This window comes from Chaetomium globosum, genomic scaffold (genome assembly GCF_000143365.1).
Source record: "Chaetomium globosum CBS 148.51 scaffold_5 genomic scaffold, whole genome shotgun sequence".
Taxonomy (NCBI): Eukaryota; Fungi; Ascomycota; class Sordariomycetes; order Sordariales; family Chaetomiaceae; genus Chaetomium; species Chaetomium globosum.
Window position 1 is genome coordinate 2,217,258 of NT_165980.1, and position 13,911 is coordinate 2,231,168.

At 54.2% G+C, this 13,911-nt stretch overlaps 6 protein-coding genes across 6 annotated transcripts; 3 read left to right on the forward strand and 3 right to left on the reverse strand.

Annotated features, from left to right (window-relative positions):
* Positions 1-5: 5 nt before the first annotated feature.
* On the forward strand, positions 6-2,003 carry CHGG_07551 (uncharacterized protein; the record flags this gene model as incomplete). The annotated part of the gene is made up of 1 exon (XM_001225206.1): positions 6-2,003. The coding sequence occupies one exon, from the start codon at positions 6-8 to the stop codon at positions 2,001-2,003; it is 1,998 nt and encodes a 665-aa protein (XP_001225207.1).
* A 793-nt stretch (positions 2,004-2,796) lies between these two features.
* CHGG_07552 (uncharacterized protein) lies at positions 2,797-4,079 on the reverse strand (the record flags this gene model as incomplete). The annotated part of the gene is made up of 3 exons (XM_001225207.1): positions 2,797-3,583; positions 3,636-3,728; positions 3,787-4,079. 3 exons carry the CDS (start codon positions 4,077-4,079, stop codon positions 2,797-2,799), a joined length of 1,173 nt encoding a protein of 390 aa, XP_001225208.1.
* A 668-nt stretch (positions 4,080-4,747) lies between these two features.
* CHGG_07553 (uncharacterized protein) lies at positions 4,748-5,428 on the forward strand (the record flags this gene model as incomplete). The annotated part of the gene is made up of 3 exons (XM_001225208.1): positions 4,748-5,188; positions 5,268-5,360; positions 5,420-5,428. 3 exons carry the CDS (start codon positions 4,748-4,750, stop codon positions 5,426-5,428), a joined length of 543 nt encoding a protein of 180 aa, XP_001225209.1.
* Positions 5,429-5,700: 272 nt separating this feature from the next.
* CHGG_07554 (uncharacterized protein) lies at positions 5,701-7,012 on the reverse strand (the record flags this gene model as incomplete). The annotated part of the gene is made up of 4 exons (XM_001225209.1): positions 5,701-5,756; positions 6,091-6,169; positions 6,266-6,493; positions 6,905-7,012. The coding sequence occupies 4 exons, from the start codon at positions 7,010-7,012 to the stop codon at positions 5,701-5,703; spliced, it is 471 nt and encodes a 156-aa protein (XP_001225210.1).
* A 1,367-nt stretch (positions 7,013-8,379) lies between these two features.
* Positions 8,380-9,784, forward strand: CHGG_07555 (uncharacterized protein; the record flags this gene model as incomplete). The annotated part of the gene is made up of 2 exons (XM_001225210.1): positions 8,380-8,424; positions 8,924-9,784. 2 exons carry the CDS (start codon positions 8,380-8,382, stop codon positions 9,782-9,784), a joined length of 906 nt encoding a protein of 301 aa, XP_001225211.1.
* Positions 9,785-10,062: 278 nt separating this feature from the next.
* CHGG_07556 (uncharacterized protein) lies at positions 10,063-13,859 on the reverse strand (the record flags this gene model as incomplete). Its single annotated transcript, XM_001225211.1, has 5 exons — positions 10,063-12,693; positions 12,969-13,208; positions 13,276-13,347; positions 13,399-13,696; positions 13,762-13,859. 5 exons carry the CDS (start codon positions 13,857-13,859, stop codon positions 10,063-10,065), a joined length of 3,339 nt encoding a protein of 1,112 aa, XP_001225212.1.
* Between the last annotated feature and the right edge of the window lie 52 nt (positions 13,860-13,911).

Here is a 13,911-nt window from a genome sequence, read left to right on the forward strand (position 1 = left end):
ATACAATGGGGTCTTCAAAGACAGGCTTCTCCAGAGGCTCAAGGCAAGAGGGGATACCTGAACCCCTGGTCAAGTGGATCGACGCCTTCTGCTCCAAGCGCACAGCGACCATTGCCGTAAACGGGTTCACATCTGGACGGCAAGAGCTGCCCCAAGCGGGTCTTCCGCAAGGATCGCCGCTGTCTCCAGTGTTGTTCCTCTTCTTCAACGCCGACCTAGTGCAGCACAAGATCGACGCGAACGGAGGCGCAATTGCCTTCGTGGACGACTACACTGCCTGGGTAACGGGCCCGTCAGCGGAGTCGAACCGCACTGGAATCCAAGCTATCATCGACAAAGCCCTTGACTGGGAGAAACGGAGCGGTGCGCAGTTTGAAGGCGAAAAGACAGCCATCATACACTTCACGAGGAACATGGAGCGATTTTCAGAACAACCGTTCTCGGTCAAAGGCGAAGTGGTCAAACCGAAGGAAAGTGCGAAAATCCTAGGTGTCGTGATGGATCGCGAACTCCGCTACAAGCAGCACATTGCTAGGACGGCAGCTAAGGGCCTCGCAGCCGCTCTGGCCCTGAAGAGGCTGAAGATGCTTTCCCCGCGGACAGCGAGACAGCTATTTGTTGCGACAGTAGCCCCGGTCATGGACTACGCTGCCAATGTCTGGATGCATGCGTGCGGGGAAAAGGCACTGAGCTGGCTGAACAGGGCGCAGAAAATCGGGGCCCTGGCCATCACGGGAGCCTTTCGAACCGCGGCAACAGCCGTGGTGGAAGCTGAAGCGAGCATCTACCCCGTACGAGAACGACACGCCCAGGCGGCAGCCAGTCTGTGGATCAACATCCACACGCTGCCCGGAACGCATCCCCTTGCCATGAAGAAAGTCCGGAACACCGTACGATTCGTATCTCCGCTGCAGAAAATTGCCCGTGTGGCCGAAGGAGTACGAGTTGACCGGATGGAGACAATCCAGGAATACGCCGTCCCGCCCTGGGTACCTCGCCTACGACCGACGCTCGAAGCCGATCGAGGGAAGGCGGCCGAGATGGTCAACAAAATTTCGGGAATCGTGATCGCAACCAGCTCATCCGTAAAGAAGGGCATTGTTGGCATGGGCGGCCTTGCACGGGATACTCTCTTCAACAGAACTAGCGAGACTGTGACAAACTATGCTGTTGTTCTTGGGACAAGGGAAGAGCAGAACCCATATACAGCAGAGCTAGCAGCCATCGCAATGGCCCTGGAGAAGTTACCGGCTAGCATCTGCCACAGGCACATCACCGTGATCACTAGGAACCAGTCAGCGCTGGCAGCAGTTGGACAGCCGCGGCAGCAATCCGGCCAAAGCATCATACGGCAAATCTACGACTTGGCCAGGCTGCACCGACAAAGAGGGAACTCGGTCAACTTTCTGTGGATACCAGCGGAGATTGACTTCGCGCTGGGGTCAGATGCCAAGGCAGCAGCCCAGAGAGCGTCGAAGCAAGGACGCACACCCGACTCCCAAATACCCCAGGCCAAGTCTACCGCGATGAGGCTGGCAATGGAAAGACAACGGGCGACAAGAGTTCTACCTGTAAGCGTGGGCAAGTTCTCAAAGGCCATGGACGCAGCACTACCAGGCAAGCACACGCGCCATCTCTATGACAAGCTGAAGCGAAAGGAGGCCTGCGTATTGGCGCAGCTCCGAACCGGAATGGCGAGACTGAACGGTTTTTTGAGCAGGATTGGGGCGGTCGAGTCAGACCTTTGTGCCTGTGGACAAGCGAGGGAATCAGTGGAACACTTTCTTTTCCGATGCGTGAGATGGACAGCTCTGAGGGAAGACATGCTGCAATGCACAGTGGCAAGACGAGGAAGCCTCTCGTTCTATCTGGGAGGGAAAGCGCCATCAGATACAAGGCATTGGTCACCAGATATGAAGGCAGTCAGGGCGACGATCAAATACGCAATGGCAACAGGAAGGCTGGAGCTGAATGAGGAGGAGAGTCTAGACCAGTCACAGTAGAAGAAGCCGACACTCAACACCACGAGCCTCAACCACGAGCCTTAACCAGCAGGTCCCGCTTTAGCTGCTGAAGATAGGACGCTGAACACTTGGAGAAAGTAGCCTCCAAGTTGATCTGCTAACAACAACCAAGGCAAGAGGTAAATGGTGCAGCGAGAAAGAGGGAAGAAGTAGGGGGCTTGTACGAGTTAAAGGCAAACCGATTTGATCCGGATGTAGTTAGCGTGCTAAGGCCCTATAGGCCCAGTGCCTCCGGGCGAAATAAATTCCATCCATCCATCCATTCGAGGCGCTCATCGTCAGAGGCAAGTTCCTCCAGACAAAGCAACATGACTGCTTCCACAATCGTTAGGATAATGACAGTAAATCTTCACAGTTTGCAGGGAGAAATGGAACGGCTTTTTTTTATGGTGCGTTTTATGGGGCGGAAGTGGTCCGTGCTTGGAGCATACCATGGTTTTGGTCGGAAAAGGAACCTTCCGGAAGTACTCGTTCCTCGCACGTTCCTCCAGGCATTGGTCTTGCTTACAGCAAGCCATGGCATTTCCGACCTAAGGAACCTGGAGTTCCTCCAGGCATAATGCTTGGGGGCCCGGCTCTGGTGTCCCAGTGGACACAATGACATGCATTGGGTCGTCGAAGCCACATACTTTGCAGGTACAGACTCAGAGCTCCGCTCGTATTCTAGGTATTAGATGCCTGAACACCGCACAACAGCCCAGCGCTCCATCCGGTCTTCAGCTCCTCATCATCAGCCGGCCTTATCACTTTGAACCCCCCTCCCTCAACCCCCTCAGACCTCCTGCTGCGTAGACGCTCCGATAGCAACTCCAGACGTCGGCAGCAGAAAGTCACTCGGCTTAACCTTGCCATTCGAACCACGCGCACCCTTAAGCGTGGCGGGATCTCGGCTCGCGAACGAGCTGTTGGACCAGGACCCAGACTGCCAGGAGTTGCCCGACGCGGAGACGGAGCTGATGAGGCTGACCTGCGCGCTACCGACATTGGCTACGGCAATGTTGCTCCGCAGGGTGGACGACGAGCTGCGCATGTGGAAGCCCAGGTCGCCGTTGTTCCACGCCGTGTTGCGCTCCATCGTCAGCGAGCCCGGGTTGCCGTTGTCGATGAAGCCCTTCTTCATGTTGGCGAAGGCCATGCAGTTGCGGACCACGTGGTTGGCCGGCGGGTTGTCGGTGATGCCCAGCTTGAAACCGTTGCCGTCTCCCTCGAACGGGGTGAACCCCCACCGGTTGTAGCCGTTTCCCCAGGCGTAGACTTCTTCCATGACCACGGGGGAACCGAACATGAACAAATCGAGGCCGTCGTCCACGTTGTCCCAGAGCCGGGCGTTGCGGAGCACGTTGCCCTCGCCCGAACCGCTCTTGCAGGCGAAGCCATCGGCGCTCTCGCCGTTCTTGCGGGGGTCCCGGTTTCGGTACGAGTCGAGGTTCAGGACCGTGTTGTTCGCGGAGGCGCCTTCGAGTTGGAAGCCTGTTTCGTAGTTGTCGTGCGTCGAAAGCCCCTCGTAGTAGTTGTGGGAGGCATCACGGGCGTAAATTCCGTAGGGCCCGTTGATCAACCTGAATCATTGTGTGAGCCGTTGAAACTGCCAAGGACCCAGTTTTGACATACTCGAGGTTGTAGAAAGCCCAGTACTCGGCCTTTTGGATATGGAAGATTCCTCGTTCGGCATTTGGCAGTGCTTCGTTAAGCTCCTTTGGGGTTCTAGGTTCTGTGTCAAAATGTGATGATCTATCTCTGTTTATGGCGCACGCTCACTTACCCAGGCATGTTATCCCCGTCGATGATCACCTTCTCATTCTGGTAGGGCCGCACGGCGATGGGCTTCGTTCTGGTTCCACTCTTCCCGACCTGGATATTGGCAGACGGCGCATATGTGCCTCCTCGAAGGAAAATAGTGTCGCCAGCAGCAGCGGCGTTGACGGCCGTCTGGATAGATCCATAGGGGCTTTCGAGCGTTCCTGAGCCATTGCCTGTTGGAGAAACATAAATGTCCTTAGCCGTGGCGCCGCCCAGGAGGCTGAGAGCAAGGCCCAGAATTTGAGAAACTCGCATGTTATTAAGAGTGCTACAGCGAAGCGATACTTCTAACGCAGAACACTAACCTCGAGCCACCGTTGATTATTGTGGGCAACTTGAACATTTGGGAATTGGGATAACGCCGTATATCTGGTTGACCCCTATTTCGCGGTTTTATACACCGAAGTGTCGGAATGACAATCGATTCCGTCGGTGGTCCTTCACATTCCCTAGACTCGGTGGCGGAACTGTTATCCTCCGAATTAGGTTGGTTCCCCGAATCTTAGGTCAAGATCTTTTCCTAGTGGTGGACTTGATCTCCCCGGAAGTAGGTGCTCCGGCCAAGCCATACACTCTCCACCCCGGTGTGGAGCGATTGATGCCCGTATTCTACAGTGTAGGGTGCTGAAACCGGTCAAATTTCTTCTTCGAAACAACCATCGTCCATGTCCACGAATCAATCCAGGGCAGACCGGCCGGGGGGTGTGTACTCTCCACTATGTTGTGAGTTCTTGTAAAAAGAAACCCTGAAATGTACTAGGTTTCCGTCATGGACATCTGACTTCCCTGTGCGTTCTTGGCTGTGCCTGTTTAGCATTTGATAATGTTTTCTGGATATCAGAACGACTAACTAAATATCAAAGACTTGGAACTTGCCACCGTTTTCAAAGTCAACCAGTCAACCCTTCGCCGTACTCGCCACCATGAAGAGCTCGGTATTCACCGTCGCTGCGGTGACAGCGGTACTTCACGTATCTGCCAGTCCAGTCCCCGTTCCTATCGCGACCAAGGTGTGCCGTTTTGATGAGCACCCCGACGCTAGCGATCTTGAAGCGGCGATTCCCCTATCCAGGCGCCAAAGCACATGGAACCCCCCCTCGAACCTTGTGACGCCTCTCCAGCAGGTATGGGACCACCAAATGTCGACATACAACGACCCACTCGGCTTCAAGAACTATGGTTACGACCAGATCATGGCCAACAAAGGCCATCTCAATTTCTGCGTCCGCTGGGAAAGCTCACAGCCCGTCACTGCTGCCCAACGTGCGGCCGTTGAGAAGGCTTTGCAGCAGTCCGTCAACAAATGGACAGACAGCCTCGCAGGCTTTGATGGGTTCCCGTACTCGTCCATACCGGTCAAAGTGGTAGGGTGGGCAGTCAACAGCACGAGCTTGCTGCAAGGTGCAACGAGTGGGATTGATGTATATACCACAAAGGACTCAGCTGGGGCCCCGGAATGTGATCCCCGTTGTGGACGCTTCTTCCATCAAGATGGGAACTATGAATCTTGCGCCGGCGGTGCTGCTAGACATTATGGTGAGTGATTACCAAGAGTCAATCTCTCTTTCAAGATACACACGTGCACACGCTAATAGTCGGCCTAAAAATAAACAATAGACCAATCGCTTTGGCTCACAGAAGGCTTCGAGGGGGGCGCAGGCGGAGATTGGGGTCAGAGAATCGGCCGTTCTTATTTCATGGACAATCTCAACGCGGATTCTATTCATATTCTCCTTCACGAGATTGGCCATACATTTGCTCTTGACGGTTAGTTTAATCCTCGTCTCCTCCCCAAGACTAGGGTCACACCTCTCCTGAGCCCCTCCCAAGATTCCACTACAAAGGGTCCAATGACTGATCATCCGACTGCAGACTTCTACGATTGGACTCCCACAGGGATTACCAACTTCATCATGAATGCCGGGTCTTCGACTGTGATTACCGAGTTTGACATCTTGATGATGAAGGATTGGTGGAGGCATCTCAAGACAAGATATGGTCTGTAAGCGCTCTGGGAGAACAGCGTGAGGGTAGTATAGGGTATAGCCTCCCGTGATGAAATGTCATTGTGTCGAACATATGAGATCTTATTCAAGCGAGTGACATCCCTCTCCTTCTTCTGCCTCCCTTTGGGCCCAGCCACCCACTCCCACCACCACCCATACATGTACACGCCCGAATCCACCTCACCCATCGACCCCTTTAGCGCACCGCCGCATCGCTCTCCATACCGTATTCCACCTTCGGTCGTCCCTCCCCAGCTTACACATGGACGAGTGGTCGCCGCCGAGCATGAAAGTCTCCTCGTGTGGCAAAGCCATAATCGCAGAGGCCTTACCAACGACCTATTAAACCCCCAACATAATAGAGCCCTGTGGTCAACAAAACGCTTTTCCAACACATACCCACATATCCAAACAAGTTGAAAGGGGGGCACTCACAACTGTTCCCAAACCGCGATGCACATTCGACTCATAGAAGCTCGCGATAGCGTAGCGCGACGCGAGCGGGCTGAAATCTTCCGAGATTTCCGTCAGGTCGTCCGAGTTTGTTTCCAACGCTTCGAGCAGCTGGGATTTGGGTCGGTTAAGGACAGCTGAGGCAACATCGGCGACGATACTGGCCCATTTTGCGGCTTCGGAGCCGCGGTGCGGGGTGCCGAAGAAGACCTGTGTGTTCATATTACGTTAGGGCCAAGTTTCGGGCACGATCAATGGTTGCTTAATTATGGGGAGAGGAACTGACTATTCCTTTGGTCGAGTTGGAAATGTCCAAGGCGTCTGCTTGGCTTGGACCTTTCTTCTTTCCTTCGTCAGTGGCTTTCCTGAGCGCCTGTGGCGGGAGGCAACAGCTTGGGTGTTAGCAACAAACTCTTCAGTTTCAGGGGTTCTGAGGGGGGAAGTGGAAGCGGTCTTGCCTGTTTGACGATGATGCCTCCAAGGCTGTGTACGACGAAAAGAATAGGGCGGTTTTTGTCCTCCTGTGTACACAAAAAGGAGACGTCAGCACATCTGGTCCCACCCCCTCCGCAGCGCAGCAAACCCGAAGCACGACTTCAGTCGTGTGCGGACTGGACTCACCAGGTCTTCCCTCTCGTCCACGAGAAGCTTAACTAAATTGGCGGCGTGGTCTCGTACCCCGGCAGGAGAAATACTTGCGATGGCTTGGGCGTTGTACTCGAAGCTCATGATGCGGGCTCCCGGGAACTTGGTCGGTATGAGGTCCCTCAGCCACAAGAAGGTTTTGTCCTGCGGGTTCGTCCAAGACTTTTCCCAGTGGCCATTCAGTCCATGGATGGCCACAATACTGCTCTCGCGGGTCAGTGGTTAGTGGCCTGGAGTCAACCATGGTTTATGTATCAAGTGGTGGAACACGAACTCTAAGGGTACTGCCTGAATGTCCGACGGGAGCTTGATAGTGTGTAGTATAGCCTCTCCATGTTGGCTTTTGCCGTGGGGCTCCTCGTGATTCACATCTTTTAAGGGCGCGTCGATGTGAGAGGACCGTTTGGCAGTGTGTATTGTATTGTGCTGCGGTTGGAATTTACCGCGTAGCAACTCGTGATTCACATCTCCCCGGCTCTTCTGGCCGTTTTGGTCGTCGCCCGCCGCAGGAGCCGGCCTCCGACGCCAAGGAAACCAGCTCTCTCTCCAGCCCATGGTAATTGTAAAGTTTGGTACGTGACCGGAAGGGATGGCCAGCGACAAGCGAGTTGTGAGTTTGGAATAATCGGCTGGCTTTACAGAACACTACAAGTAGGGACTGAACATTGAAGAAGGCGGGGTAGGTAAGGTACAGAGCGAGTAAAGTTTGATGTAGTTTCCAGCTCAACCGCCCAAGTGCCGAAGCCTTGCCAAAAGTAGATGTACATGTACCCAACCAAGTAGGTATTAGGCGCGGCATTACAGTCGGGCTCAGGTTGGGTCTGAGCTGGGTGGGGGGTTGACTGCGAATCAAACGGGTTGTCTGCCACCCGTCTCTCGCTCTATGGATAGCCTCATGGCCGTGCCGCAAAGAGCCTCCGAGCCCCTTGGTCCATCATGCATGTACTCGGTATGATCTGGCGCTCAAACGATGACGGTGGCCTGTCGCTTCCGGACACGGAGAGATGGGGACCTTTGGGCCTCCGGTGAGTGTTGGGGTCTAGTTTATGTCTCCTGCAATTTCTAGTTCTGACAAATAGCCGTCTGCCACGGGCCCGTGGGCTGTGCGCGGGTTGGGCTTTTCATTTGATGTGTTGTGGTCGCTGGGCTTAGTTCTGGACAGTCTCCAGTTGCCGCCCGCGGCGTGCTCAGGGCGGAACGCAACCGTACTTGCTTATGTCTTGTATCTTCTGGTCTTCGCGTTTCCGGGACATGTATATATTCGAATCCCGTACGGTCCGGTTGAGCGTCGTACTTTTCCAACACATTCCCTTTGCCCAAAGCCATCAAAGTTCTCCGAGTCCTTAACACCCCCCCCCCCCCCCCCCCAAATCCCGGGGCCGGGTTTTGCGGACTGACAAAAGGCAAATCCAATCTCGACAACCACCATATTGTTTTCCCAAAAAAAACACATGAATTTTAAGGTCCTACAACGACCCTGGGACCAGTCAAGCAGAGTAAGTGGGCCTTCTCTGCCTTCCAACAGATGCGTTGCTAAAGGAACTGTGATAGTCTTGGTCCTCGTCCACGGCCTGAACGGCGACCCCGTCGGGAGCTGGACTTACACCGATGCCAAAAGATCCCAAAGTAGCAGTCTGCTGGCCCCGGGACTTATTACCAGAGACACAACCGAACATCTAGGGTCCTATCATTTGGATACAGGGGGGACAGTCTACGAAAACGACTCCGTCGCCGGCATCAGGGGGAACGCCAAAGCACTCCTCACCCACCTCCAACCTGCGGCGTAGAAGATCTAGACGAGAGACGTCCCATCCATTTTTCCTCGCCCATTGTCTAGGGCGGAACTCATTGTCAAGCAAGGCCATGTGTTACCGCCAACAACAAGGGACGAGATATGAAACGATCGCTTCGGCGGACCACACACTCTTGTAAGGGTTTCAAGCCAAACTTTTCCTTTTCCGTCTTGCCGCGTCGCTAACATTTTCTCCACCACAGATTTTCTTTGGCACTCCACATTTTGGCGCCGACAGAAACCAGTGGCTTTCCATTGCGAAGGCCTTGGGGAAGGTGTCAAGTAAAGCCAAGGGCGAGCCGTCGACCCTGGTCGAGGCCATGACGCAGAACTCGCGGGGCCTGGTCGACATCAGCGAGGATTTCGTCCACGTCGCGCCAAATTACACCATCAAGACGGTGTATGAGACACAAAAAATGAAAAGCACAGGCCAGCTGGTTGTCCCCATGATGAGCACACGCATGTTTGGTCTCCAACAGGAGGAAATGCCCATTGAAGCCGACCACCTCTCCATGTGTCAGTTCAATGATAAAGACCATCCTGGTTTCGAACTTGTCTGTTCATTCATCCGAAAGGTAATCAAGAAGGTGCCTGAGCCCCGAGTTTCAGAACGGCCGATTCAAATGGACCAAACTCCTAAGATTCGGGTCGGCAACATCCTGGGCCGGCCGATCTATATCGACACTCCTCCCATGCACCAGGGGTCCGCCAACCCTACCGGAAACACTCGGAGCAACATGAATGGGTTGCCCTCCGTTATGCCGAGTCACGAACAACCTCTTCTCCCGGACCCTGAAAATCGCGACCTCAGCACCAAAGCCCAACCGGCGACAGTCCCGTTAGCTCTCCCTACCCCCACCCCACAACCATTGCGTCTGGACATGGCAGTTCCTCGTGTGGTTCCCATTGAGTGGAAATTAGAGGATGCGGTTAAGCTACTGCAGAAGGATATCCCAGTTCCTCGAGTGGTTCCCGTGGAGTGCGAATCGGAGAAGGCGGTTAAGCAGTCGCGTTGGTCCCACTTCTCTCGGATGATGGGAGGCAGGATTCGGTACAAGGGGTGAGTGACCACAATATCGAGGGGCTGCAGGGGGAAGATTGTGTAATTTGTTTAGGTTCATGACTCCAGTCCTCATGACAGAGCAAGATGAGTGGAAGTTAACTGTTACCATGGAAATTAAATGTGAAGCTCGCATGTGCTTGACAAGAAACCCCGACTGCCATACAGCCCTTATTTTCTACCCCGTGATGCGCGCGGAGTGCGGTTTTCGTCGTCCGGAGGTTCATAGAATCCTCCGACTGTAAATGCCGATTAGTACACGCCGACTGTCCAGGCAGGGTGTCAACATATTGATGGAGTTGAAACTTTGGGCGTACCTATTATCGCTCCCGCCATTTTCACCCTCTTCATCCACCCAAGCCTCCGCTTTGAAAGCGGAGCAGGCGGCGTCTCCTTTTTCTGGTCCTCGGGAGATGGTCCACCTTCACCCGGCGGCGAACGCAAGCCCAAGTGACTCGGTTCAGTGTTCTGTCCCGGCTGGACCCCGGCCGTGAGGCCCGCGCTTCCCAAAAGGCGGCGGACTCTACTCCGGCGCGTCCTCCCGCTGGCAGTCTGAGGCTGTCCGGGCGGGGGCAATGCCTGCTCGTCGGACTCCCTGCCTTCTGCAGATATAAACGAGCCATCCTCCGACGTTGCGATGCTAATACGTTCACCGTCATGTCCTTCTAATGCTTGGGGGGCTGAAGATTCCGCAGCGGTAGCCATCCTGTCCATACCGTCACCGTCAGATTCCTCCAATTCCTTTGGGACCGTAGATTCCGTAACGGCAGCCGCGCTATCTATACGGTCACCGTCAAGACCCTCCAATGCTTTTGGGACTGAAGATTCTGTAGCGGTAGCCGCGCTGCCCATACGTTCACCGTCAGAACCCTCCAACGCCTTGAGGGCTGTAAATTCCGTAGTGGCAGCCACACTATCCATGCGTTGACGGTCGGAACCCTCCAATGTCTTGAGGCCTGCAAATTCCGTAGCGGTAACCGCGCTATCCATACCGTCATCGTGAGAAACCTCCAATGCCTTTGGGACTGAGGATTCCGTAGTGGTAGCCATGCTATCCAAACGTTCACCGTCAAAACCCTCCATTGCCTTGAGGCCTGCAAATTCCGTAGTGGCAGCTGCGCTGTCTCTACGACCACCGTCAGAACCCTCCAATACCGTGAGGGCTGTGGATTCCGTAGCAGTAGCCATACTTTCCTCATAATCCAGAGGGAGGATATCTGCGACTGGAGACGCTGAGGTTGAGGGGAACTGTGTCGTCGGCCACAACCGAAATAGCCACCAGATTTCGGTCCAACATTTTGCATATTCCGTCCTGTCGTCGTTGAGCTGCCGTTGCGCAGCTTGGGCTGCCTTCTCAGAGCGCCATGACATGCCAGCGTCGCGAATATGCTGGTCCCAATAGAGTGAGGCGTACCGCGAAAGCTTTTGCTGCTTGAGCCTCGTACGGACTTTGGCCTCCCAGGCGTGCGGTGTCAAGGCCTGCGGACGTAGGCCTGAATCCCGGAATGGTGGCAGTGTCAGATACGTGACGCACGTGCGAGCGAGTTCGGCGTGCAAACGCTCTGCCATTGTGACGCCAGGTGTCAACTGATGAGGACCAGGACCCCTTATTCGGATGCCATTTTTCATGATGTAGTCTTTAAGACTGCCGTGAACAAGCTCGAGGCGGCCATCTTGGAACTTGACAATGTGGCCACAGTGGAAGTCGAGGGTTATGGCGACCTTCTCATCCAGGTATTGGCTCAGCATCTCCTGCGTGATTTGTGTCCCTTTATGATCCTCCATCGCTCGCCCAATGGCTTGTGCAATGTTAAACTCTGCTGGTTTGAGCCCTTCTCTCTGGACTGATGCCCAGAGGAGAGCTTGTCGGACGATACCCGCGACGTGTGGTATGGTGGCAAGTCTGTCGAGAATGTAGTCGTACAAGCCCTGGATGGTATGTGCTTCAGGTGGCAGCTCTTGTATTATGGTTTTCACGTCAGATGGGGAGGTAATGGTCCGGTTGCGGTCTAGGTCTTGAGAAAGCAGTGCCGCCCACAGGTATGTCCCATCCGACCGGAGGTGGATCTGGTTGCCTACTTTCTCGCGAAATTCGCTGGGGGCGAATCTCCTTGATTTCCACAAACGATCGACGGCCTCGTCGACAGTTCTGCTAATATCACGCCCGCTTTCGACGAGCCCAATGTTATACCGCTGAAAGGCCACCCGGTGGGCCGGCGCAACGTCAAGCCCGTCGAGCTCGCGCGAGAGGAAAAGTAGCCGTAAGTTCTCCGGGTTCTCTGCTTGGCCACGAAGATGCTGGAGACAGCCCAGAAATGAATTGCGGGAATCCTCGTCGAGCTCATCAAAGCCATCAATCACGACCACGATGGCGTGGTTCTTGGTCACCTCGGCCATGATAGCGGGCCAGACCAACTTCAGCATATCTCCGGTCCAGAGGTCTCGTTCCAGACTTTCCCTTGTCATTGGTCTCTCAGAATTCCAATTCTGGAAACTGGATGAGAGAATTCGGCGCATAAGCGATGGTTTAAGCCGCAGGGCCTGATGCGCTGTCGCGCGCAGAAGTCCTTGGAGGTGGCCCCGATCAGGCAGGGAGTCACTGACAAAGTAGTGGATGACAGTTGGGGGTCTCCCCTGCCCCTGGCCCGACAGCTTTCTATCCAGGGGGTTCAACTTATTTATGATGTGCTTCGCCAGAAAGGTCTTGCCACAAGCTGGCGGACCGCAAATCCACAGGTCTTGGTGACCTCGGACGCCATCTAAGAAGGCTTGAATGTCCGGCTGTGCGTCCGTCCAGCCACAGGTTCCCGGGGTAGATTTACGGCCGAGAAAGAAGCTGTGGGTTTCATCCTTTGCGAGCGAATAATACGCCTTCTTCTCTTCGTAGCTGAGCCGGTCTGGTAGAAAATCAGCCTGGATACGCCATAAACAAAACGAGTTCCCTAGGTACCTACCTATCTCCTTGGGTTTGGCCCTTATCAATTTCTTTATGCCTCCCGCTACAGGCAAGAAGGGGTCATCGTGTTGAAACTCAAATCTGCATATGCTGGCGTGGTCGCCCTCTATGAAGCTGTGATCCTCTGTGGGAGCACGCATTCGGCCGTGAATCTTGTCTACGAACTGGGCTCTGAGTGTAAGTTGTTATGAGACTGCGCTGCACATTCCTTTCGCTATTGATGTGGACATACAACGCAATTCATTTGTGGAATCGGCATCGTCTCGATAAACGTAATAAAGCTCATGTCTTGTAACCGGCTCTCGAAGTCTTCGGAGATGTTTGACAGCTCGTCTTTGTTGTCTCTAATAGTGGCAAGCATACCATCGGTAGGTAAGGCACCTTTGAAGGGCTCGTCAAGCTGGAGCACGTAGCGGACAAAGTCGGCCCACAGGTCAGGAGACATGCCATAGTGAGGTGTCGAAAAGAACATCTAGATGCCAATCAACTTGTTGTTCATTGCCGAGACTTTGACCAAAGCCGCCGAGGTGAACACGTACTATCCCACGAGTGGCTTCCCACAAATACTTGTATCTTGGGTTCTTATAAGCAAACATGATGGTCTGGTGATGCTATCAATACCATAAACCCGGAGAACATGGGCTGGCCAGGGAGCTGGTTACCTGCTTGATGATGATTCCCCCCAAGCTGTGTCCGACGAAGACAATGGGCCTCGACTTTGCCTCGTCGTCGTCTTCTCTTTGGTCGTTGAGGTGTACCAGAAGCACGTTCGCATGATCCCGAATACGAGCTGCGCTCGCTGAGCCCCGTAGGGTGCAATTGTACTTGAGGGTCCAGACGCGCACACGGATGTCGCCAATGTTGAATGGAAGGAGGGAAGTCGGCCATAATGTTTTCTGTTCATCTTTCGCCCGCCAGGTGTCAACGGGGTTACCCCCAAGACCAGCGACCAAGACTATGCTACAATTATTGTGTCAATGACGGCATCAATATCTGCACTAGTTACTCAGTGTTTCTAAACATACTCCGCATCATAGTTCGTGTTCAAGCCCCGGGCCTTTGCATCCAGATCCGCGCTTTCGGGGGGCAGCTCTTCCAGAAAGGTCCTATTTTCGGTATCCATATCGTGTCAGCGTCCCCTTTGTGTCACGGTGTTAAATGTTTTTTTTTAAAAA